Genomic DNA, 10,522 nt, shown 5'->3' with positions numbered 1-10,522 from the left:
GTATACATTGACTCAGCATAATGTGAAATTTCCATAGAATTACGCCGGATCCACGTTTTTATGCCTATTCTTCGATAATCAATGGTACGATGCAGAATTACAGCGTATGTCTAGTGCGGGGCATGGCAATACATTCAAAAATTGTTTGCACCTATCGCTTTGGTAATTAATCCTGTTAGATCACTACTTCTACAGCGAATACGCTGGCGAAGTGACGTAATAATCGGATTAACTACCATAGCAATAGGTGAAAACAATTTTGAATATACTCGCGCTGCACTGGTATGTTCACGTGGTACCTCTGCATTGAACCAGATCATGCTGATCACTCGCACCTGTAAGATTAGTATCTTTGAAAAGACCGGTATTGTATTCAATCATGGAAATAGTAGATGAGATAAAATGGGAGGCAAAAAGATGAACAAAAGTAAAAAAGGGCGGGACTTAATGGGTGGCAAAGGGCGGCTGGTTTATTTAGTGGGCGGCACGGCGCCGTTGGGGTAATTAGGGGGGTGTAACACCTGTTAAATTTAACGTTTAAAAAATTTGGTAAAAAAATTTCCGCTTCTACAAAACACCCCCCCCACCACACTTTTTAGATTTTCGAGAGCCGTCCTGGCTGGAAAAAAATTGGGTCAACCTTTTCGGACTGTTGCTGCAAGGGGCGGCAAAAATATCGATTTTCGATCGCCTGTGACTAATCCCTCTTATCTATTCTTCATTACAAAGGAAGAGTACTCAACAAATTTCCTTTTGAGGACACTCATATTGCCGCCATCAGGCGACGAAAAAAGGAAACCTGTTCTACGGGCGGACGGACCTTTCAAGTAGGGTCGGTCTGTCCAATAATGCATTCATATTTCCCGCCATTTCCTGCTCACAAGGCCGCATTTAAGCAATAGTCGCTTGACTGCAGCCTTAGAATTGAAAATGTCATGTCATAGAAATGTTACGTCACAGATGACCATCGTGTAGGGATATAATCCCGAGGATTATGATTTAACAATAGTGGTTGAAAGTCTATAGAAACGTGTCGGCAATGTATTTGGAACTTTGATGATGGTTAGTTGTGGCAGCGCACTGAATGGTCTATTGTTCTATTGTGTCCGATTTAAGCGCTGACATATTGGAAAATGTTGCCAATCAATATTCATATGAGTGTACATTCAACGTCCAATTTTCGAAATTGGGTGACTTGTGCTTGGCAGGTGTAAAATACATCAGACTGGGCGTTTTAAATACGTAACGCATAAAGGCATTGGCATCATCGAATGGCTGCCTATAGTGCTGTTAGTGTTAGACCTATGTGTGGGTGGGGGGCTGTGTTTAGTTTCTATAATAATTATTATAAGGCCTACATTTATTTGTCATTCCTTTCTTTTCCTTTCTCTGTACTTATTCTTTCCTTGCTAAAGTATCACTCCCTCTTCTTATCTCCCTTCCTTCTCCATCCCCTCATACTTTTTGTCCCTCTTTCTCTCTTCCTCCAGCCCCCTCTCATTCTTCATGTCCCCTCCTCCACCTCTTCCTCCCTCATCCCCTCCCAAGACCTCTCACAAAAGAGCTGCCCCCCTTCAGTACGCCACTGTTTATGACATTCTCCTTCTTAAAATAAAATAAAATGTCAATTTGTGAAACAACTTTTATATAGGCCTATACCGGTATACTTATTATATGTTACATGTATACGTAGCTATTACCATTATACAGTAATAGACATGCAGACATGGCAGCTTTGATATGTAATCATTCAGCAAGCGCATTCAATTTATTTAAATGAAGCACCTACAGTCAGTGGGGGTGACAACGAACTGCATCAGCGGCTAATGTGTGCCTTTTCAGCTTACGGCTACTCAATTACACCCTTGAGTGGTATGACAACAAAAGGTACATTTCGTTATAGTAAGCGCTTTCACGCGACTTTCGTTTGATCACTTTTTGACAGTAGTCTGCTAGGTAAAGCGTTAATACACTGTCGGGTCAGCTTACCGATTTAATGGTGGAAGCCCTTTGTCCAAAACAAAAGGTACCTTTCGATGAATAGCTTGTCAGATTTCAAATCGGCACAAGTGTACAATGCGTTACATAATCTATTGCCTCTCCATTCTTAATAGCTCCATGAGTTGTGGTTCCTTCTCATCTACTATTTCCATGATTCAATCTAAAGTCGTGTTCACACGGTCGGACTTAAGTCACTTAATACCGGTAATAAGTCACTATTACCGGTTTAAGTCGCTTATTACCGGTAACAACTCACTTATGTACGACCGTGTGAACACGACTTCAGATTGCAGACATACACAGGTGATGAGTGCAACTTGCTTGTAGTGCAGCGCGATATATTCAAAATTGTTTTCACATATTGCTATGGTAGTTAATCCGATTTATTATGTCACTTCGCCAGCGTATAAGCAGGCTTTAGGTGTCGATGTACACCTCTTTATCACCCACCTAACTTAATAAGGCGCTTCAAGCTAGATCCGACGTCTTATGTCCGTCAAGCTTATTACCGGTCACAGCTAACCGGAAATGGTCCGTGACAAGCTGGAATCGTATCGTAAACTTTGACCCAAATTGCGCGAAATGTGATTTTGTAAGAGAGTGACGATGATTTGCCGGAAGCCCTAACCCTAACCCAAACCCTAACCCTAACCCAAACCCGTTCCGGCAAATACGGTCACCTCTCTACTGGTAAACAACGAGAAATCGCTACCAAAATGACTTCGCCAATTTGGTTTTGTTTCGTTTTCATGCTTTTGCGGCAATATTTCGTAGCAAATGGCGCACACCGACATCGCCTGGCTAATAATTACTTGGTACAGCAGAGATACTAAAATGAATATCCGGGATCGATACACGTGAATGTGCTATGCCCGATTTGATATTCTGACGATAAATCTTTGGATATCGGGATAGAAAATGATGAATATCTCCCGTATTTGTTTTATTCTAAAGAAGCCATATTTAGATCCTTGCACTTGAAAATATGTGTTGTACGGATATGATAGTCGTTAGCTTGCGTCTTGAGAAAGAACCGTGCGTCTTGAACTCAAAAACTGACCAAAAATCTTGTTTTCATATGTGCCGAACTATATATAGCGGAGCGTGCTAGCTGCACTCATTCGTGGAGGCTGTCTAAAAGCAGCCTGACCTCATGCATATCATGGCGTATACATGCATCCTCACACACAGAGAGGTCAAGTACCAGGCTATTGTCAGTGGCTGTGGATTCAACCTACCATGGCGATTTCTGCCATGAAGATATCGGTGCGATGACACTGTGTGGCGATGTAGATGAAATAACACCTTTGCTGCCCTTGGATTACATGAATAATGCAGCTCTTCTCGATTAGAAGAGGCATGGAGAAGCCGGTTTTGGTTATACATTCTTCACATATATCGTCACAGTTATCACCGACAGCCCAACACTACTGTCCACACGTAATTATTATTAACCGGACGCAACTTATGACCGGTCTTAACCCTGCTCAACTTCGGTTTTAAATCGTCGGATTTAAGGCACGTTTTGTCCGATAGAGTTATTTCCGACGCTCGTTCCCACTGCCACTTATATCCGATACTATTACCGACGTAATTTAGGTCCGGTAATAAGTGATTTATGTCCGACTGTGTGAACACGACTTCATTTAAATAAATTGAATGACCTTGCTGATCAGAATATATTAAGGCTGCCAGGTCCATTATGTCTATAAATGATAATCGTAGCTACGTATATATAATTATAACATGTATAATTATAGGCCTATAAAAACACGTTTTCATGAAAATTGTAGAAAAAGAAGGTCATGGTCAAAGGTCACTACACCACACCACACCACACACCATCACCAGTCCCCCTATACACATCCCCTACCAAACCCCACCCCACCCCACACAGTTGACATTTCAAAGACTCAACCAACCGTACACATTTCACTTCAAAAACCCATACACATGAACAGGTAACTTTCAAAGGTAAAAACTACATGTATCACTCAGACCACCTGTATCAGACAGCAGCTATAGTGGGGGAATTGTGTGTCCCGGATTTGTGTGGGTGTGCCATGTGTGTGACACACTACATGTAAACCTACAGTTAAAGGAGTATTTCGTGATCCTAGCATCCTCTTTTTATGACATTTTTCAGTACATATCCACCAAAAAAGCATATTCCCAAAATTTCAGTTGATTCCGATTTTCCGTTTGCGAGTTATGCATGATTATGTGTACTAGCGGGATACCCGCGCTTCGCGCGGGTCCCCGCTAGATGGGAGCGTTCACCATAACAGGAATATTTACTGAACAGGTCGTACTTTTTTGTCCTCATTTTAATTGAATTTTTCTTTATAGTACCGCTTCATGTTGTTTATACAACAAACATCTTTTTCCCGTATTTATTACGTCCTCTCATAGCGTGTCTGCGGACGTGTTCACCCGTTATCATAATCCCGTGACCCGTCCATGTACCTTTTTGTCCTTTATTTTTCCTTCTTTCCGTATTATCATGTCCACTGGTCTCTGGCTCGTAGTCGCGTGGCTCTGCGCCGTTTACGCGCCCATTGGCGTAGTGCGCATTACGCACGAGGCGCCGACGCGCTGCCGGCCAGCTGCAGTGACGCGTAAGCTGACAACTGATTTTCATAACAAAAAACCCGTTTTTACCCATATTTTCACTGTTTGTGCAGCCAATTCTTGACCGTTTTCAACCAAATAAAGTTTATACACGTTCCCGTATATTCATCGATCTCCCGTATGAATTTGGCGACATTTGGATCGAAACTGACGGAGCCTTTCCATGATACATAGATACATAGATAGATAGATAGATAGATAGATACATACAACATTTCTCTATTTATAGTAAGATTACACTGCTCCATAGACAATACGTTGTAATTTCGTTCTGGTGCACCAGAACGAAATTCAAATTTCATGATATCTTTGCTAAACGAATTAATCTGCAAGAAATATTTTGTACATAAACATTATGTAGCCAGAGTATTCCAGTGATATAAAAATCTCAACTTTTTTGAGAAAAGTGGGGGATGAGGCTGTGGATCACGAAGTGCCCCTTTAAAGGGATCAGCCGGTCATGTTGTGTTTTGCCCTATTATCATTGTTTATGCACCTGTACATTGTATTCGATTTTTTTGGATTATTTCCGTGTTGCCAATATCGCTTATCACACGACCTAAGCGCCCGCCCAATGTGTGCAATGTGACGTCACTATAGCCCAACATGGCGACTTCCACTGATGACTTTAATTAATTAATTACACTAATTATCAAAAGTGTTTAATTCTAACAATACCGTCAATGTAACCAGACAGGGAAGTACTACAATATGTCCTTTTAAAAAAATCGTCCGACTGTTTCCTTTAACTTGCGACCAGAAGTGTCCCTAGGTTGTGTGCAGCATACAGGGCAATGTATAGAAAAATAGTTTAAATAGTTAAAAGTTTAAATAACATCATCATCATCATCATCATCATCATCATCATCATCATGGTCATAATAATAATAATAATTTTCAGAAATATTTGGTTGTTAATGTCCCTGACAAATGTACGGTGAGTGAGTAGTGAGCACACATACACCCTAGCCCTATGGATGAGTACCAATTTGCAGAGTGGGAGCATGTGGGAGCTGAGATGTACATGGTCCAGTGTGCATACATTTATTTCTCTCTTTCAAGAGTTTTGAAAATGGATTAGAAAAATCCATGAAAGAAGTCTTAGATATTTTTATATAATTCAAATATTTAATAAAATTAAATGCATTTGTCAATGGCAGACAAAGGTCACAGATTTGACAGCCCCCAATTATTTTGGAAAATGGGCAAATAAGTAAAGTCAACAAATTTGAGATCTATTTTGACATTTTTAGATTTCACATTTTACATGAATTTAATTGGACTGGACTCGGACCGACTCGGCTTCGAGTCCGAGTCCTTTTGTGTCCGAGTCCGAGCCGAGCCGAGTCTTTTTGTGTCCGAGTCCGAGCCAAGTCCGAGTCCAACAAAAAGTGGACTCGAGTTCGGACTCGAGTCTGAGTCCGGACTCGAACGATACATCTCTGATTTGACGCAAGGACGCGCCTTATTTCGAGCGCTGCTGATGATGTGCGTTAGAGAGTTGGGAATAATCCTTCATTAGCGAACTATATTACTTTGAAAAGCTAAAACGTTGATCCCAAAAAAGCTCATGGGCCAAGTTGAAGCCTGTTAAAATCGAAAATCTTACACTAGAAGACTAAATTTCACGCCTGACATGCCTGAGTTTACCACCAGGATTTGGAAAAAATATATAGTATCAAGCATTATGGTTCTTGTGTGACATTTAATGAAATATGAACATTATTACTTTTAATTTGGCCGAGAAAATTAATTTTAACGTGAAAAAGTGTAACTCAAAATTTTGCTCATTTCAAAACCGAATTCGATCGCTTCAAAATTAAAGGACTGAGTGGGCCTTGTATAACAATAGCCAGTGAGTTACTAGCGTTCTTGACACATTTCTCAAAAACTCGAAGACCTGTTGAGCGGAAAGCGCAATATTTGATTTTCTTAGAACCTCTATCATGATCATAGGAGCCACTCATGACTGTTCACAATGTTAATGCGAATTTCTCGAGATTACATCCGGTGCAATCCTATACTGACACAGCGTGGCAATAAACAGAATATTCGCGGGGGTGGAGAATATGGACAAGGTCGTTAAAATATCCCATCATTGATGGCAAGGGGACTGATGGTCGGAGGAGAGCATGACCGAGGTGTTTGCAATTGAATATTGAGACAAATAAAGCTGACACACAAGAAGAATAGTACGGGTTCTAAAAAGGAGATCCCATGCTAAGGGGTGTCATTTCCGTCCCATGTGCTTAATTTTCCTCGGAAAGAGGAAAGCACCCAAAACTTTCGTTTTGATTTGGCCGTAATTCAAGAACAGCAAGACCTATAAAATATGAATGCAATTATTGGGTTCTTTGACTGATTTCATAGAACAATGTATTAATACATAGAAATAGGCCTACACTTCAGTTTTTTTAGTTAAATGGCTAAACTAAAACTGGAAAAATATGGCTCCTGCCATCATACTCGCCTTAACGCTTTCGAACATGTCCTCTCATACTTTGAAAATATCACTTAACAGTTTCACCTGAGTGTGATGAGGCAAATATGGTTAATAATTGCTTTCCCTTGTTTGTTGAAGATATGGAATGCCGTTGTCATCGATGATAGTAACCAAAAGGAGATTATTACGGAAAACACAGGCGGCAATTCGGATCTCGGCTCGGGCTCAAAGCTTGAAATGAATTTCCTTGCTGACAACGCTGGAGGCAGCCACCCTAATTTAATTGAAGTTCAGTTATCCGGACAAACCATGTGTGATTGTGGTGGAGGCGGCGGCAACCCCACCGACCCTCCTGGTCCAACGGATCCACCAGGCCCAACGGATCCACCAGGAACAGGTAAAAATGGCTTAATTATTGTATTAGTGTAACTCACATAGATAAAATATAGTCATAGACATAGATTTTGCACACTCGGAGCAATAAGGTGGTCATAGACATCACATATTATAGCACCCCTTAGCATGGGATATCCTTACGGGGGGGGGGGGGGGCACTTAACACAAATGACCATACGGGTATGTTCCCCGGAAAACCCCTCTTTTTGGATTTCGCAGCTCCGAAAGACCCCCTAAATTTGCCAAAAATAAAGCTCCGAAAGACCCTTGAGTTTGATAATTTCAGTTCTAAATGACCCTTAAGGTTACACAAAGAGACGTATAAAAAACGTATAAAAGACGTATAAAGTTGTTCTCTAAAACAGAGTTTTCTCAGTAATCAAATATCGCAGCGAGTGAAATGTTGGTGCATTGGATGTAGCTTAACATTTTTGTGTGTGTTATATACAAATTATTAGAATAAATTTTAAAATCCTTCATTTAAAGCATTTTTACCCACCATGTTCACAAGATCAAAAACACGTTCCATGAGGTTTTTTTCAAATGTGCGCTCCGTATAAATCCACACCGAGCGATTGTTTTCTTCTTTTTCGTATTGTATTACAAATCGATCAAAGAAATAATGTTGCCATGGGGAAGAACCAAATACAGTACCGATTAAATTTTAAAAGCCCGTTTTGGGGAAAATTTTGGAGAATTTGCTTGAGAAAAAGCTGGTTTGTGAAATTATCGATATCTTGATTACGAGACGTTAATTTAGACATCTGAATACCTACATTATTTCTCAACATTCTGCCAATTGCTATTCCATTTGATTTTCACTCCAAATTGAAGCTAGTTTTGCAAAAAACGAGGTTTTCCTCCATCAGTTCGTTCAAAATTTCAGCGCCGACATGCGTGTTTATTCTAAGAGCCATAATGCGGACGCGATTGTAATCATATGTAATTGCATCCAATTATAGTTATATCATCCGCTTTGAGAACAGTCAATTTGTGTAAGTTGATCTGTGGCCGAGTGGATAGAGCGTTGGACTGGGAATCTAATATGAACTATTTTTTGTGGGTTCGAGTCTCCGTGTGGCTGAATTTTCTTTTCTTTTTCTCTTTTCTCATTTTTACTTCCTTTCTTTCCTCTTTTCTTTCCCCCTTTCTTTTATCATTTCTTTTTTTTCATTTCTTTCATTTCTTTCTTTCTTTTCGTTCATTTTCTTTCTCTCTTTCTTTCTCTTTTCACTATTTCTTTATTCTTTCTTGCTCCTTTCTTTTTAGTTTTATTTGATTGATTCGCTGAGTGCAGTGAATCGTGATTGATTGTTTTTCACTTTGTAGGCCTGCTAAGTCTGTCTTGTTGATTTTCATCCCAAATTCGATTTACAAATAATTGCTTTTTGATATTGTTGTTGTTGCCTACCCTTACATTGTAATCAGGGGAATAGCAGCATTGATTTCATCAAAGATATCAAGGCTATAAATTCAAAATCAACACATTTTCCAGGGCGTAGCTTGACGAAGTGCCCCCAATCAATTTTAAAATTTATAAAATCCTTCTGAAAATTGCCGAAAATGGCTTGTGCCACCCCCCCGGCATCCGAGCTCCGGGCACGAGCTAAGCCAAGTTTCATAGCCTTTTCATGTCTTGACCGTGGATCGATATTCTATTGTAAGTAGGCCTACGTCCCGGTACGCTTGTTCATTTTCTGCATGGCTGTTTCTGTTACGAACTTACGCCCCTCTGAAATCAAGCGCATGAAAAACTCTCGGCTAACCTTAAATTGCCCATTCTTCACATGTCTGGTTTCAGGCGATTTTCAACCAGAAAGCCAAGAAAGACCCTTGATTTTGACTGTTCGTAGCTCCAAAAGACCTCATTTTACTTGTCCACCGCTTTAAAAGACACCCTTTAACCAGTATGCTGTCAGCTCTCAAAGACACAGCACCTCAAAATTACGGGGGAACATACAAAAATTTATGATATGCTCCCCCGGGCAACGGGTACCCTTGGAATTGAAACTTAGGGCATGTATTCTTCACGAAAAGACAATTTTGTCCAAGGTCATTTCAAGGTAATCAGAGGTCATTTAAAGGTCATCGCGGTCTATACTATTATGATTTGCTCTGTCTACATTATTTGGGCGATTATAACCAAACGTGTACTTACTTTGTACAAGTCATTATCGGTCATATAATGTAAACATTTTGAGCAAAATTTTCACTTCCCAAGCCTTTACATTTTACATGACACGATGTCACTTCTTTTTAAGCCTTCCAAATCCCACAAAAGTGCTATTAAAACATATATTGCTATCAAACGTTTTTCAAATGACTGGTTTATTGCGCAATTATTGAATCATGTGTGTCGGAAACTATTTTTGTGACGCGTTTGGAGCTCGGGCAAACTGACATATTAAAATTTTGAGAGAGAAAAAAATCAGGACTCAGCGGGGATTGAACCCCGGCCGCTGGATTACCGGTCCAGAGTCTAACCACTGCACTACCTACCTGAGTTCACAGTCGGTACTCGGGCAATCTCAATTTAAGTCCCCATGATAACTCTCTCATTGTGTCTCAGCGGCCAATTATGATATTAAATAATGAAGAAGGAGGCGGCCTATATTATAGACTGCAAACTATTTTTGACAATATTCATGTTTAATAATAATATTGATTCAATAAAATTGGTCGTGAATGGGCCGCATAAGCGTCTACCTTTTGTGTGGATGTTTAGAAAATTGCTCATGCAGACTTAGTTGACGGTTAAGATTTCATGTTATGTCATCATCATCAGTCGGCTGCGGAGCAGGAGACTACAAGCTTTCTCCAAATATTGCGATCTTGGGCAAGCGAAACAATTTTGTTTGGCCGCAGCATCCCTTCAGTATCTCCCAGGAGGTGCTGTACATACTGTAAGTACAGTGTGCGCGGCCGTCCAAGTTCGCGTCCCGGTTTCCTCTTCCCATGTGGTGGAATATAATGGGCATATTCTTTCACAGGCTCGTCGTCTTTAAGACGCAGTATATGGCCGAGAAATTTGAGTTGATGAATCTTGACTCG

General features: G+C 40.3%; 1 protein-coding gene across 1 annotated transcript in view; it reads left to right on the top strand.

Annotated features, from left to right (window-relative positions):
- The first annotated feature begins 3,333 nt into the window (after positions 1 to 3,333).
- Positions 3,334 to 10,522, top strand: part of LOC140154409 (endoglucanase E-4-like) — a 45,207-nt gene continuing 38,018 nt past the window's right edge. The window contains 2 exon segments of the mRNA XM_072176977.1: positions 3,334 to 3,441; positions 7,214 to 7,472. Coding sequence (XP_072033078.1) covers positions 3,334 to 3,441; positions 7,214 to 7,472 — 367 coding nt within the window.

The sequence above is a fragment of the Amphiura filiformis genome, chromosome 6 (assembly GCF_039555335.1).
Source record: "Amphiura filiformis chromosome 6, Afil_fr2py, whole genome shotgun sequence".
NCBI classification, from domain to species: Eukaryota; Metazoa; Echinodermata; class Ophiuroidea; order Amphilepidida; family Amphiuridae; genus Amphiura; species Amphiura filiformis.
Note: the sequence above shows the minus strand (reverse complement) of the source record. Positions and strands in the feature narration are given on the sequence as shown.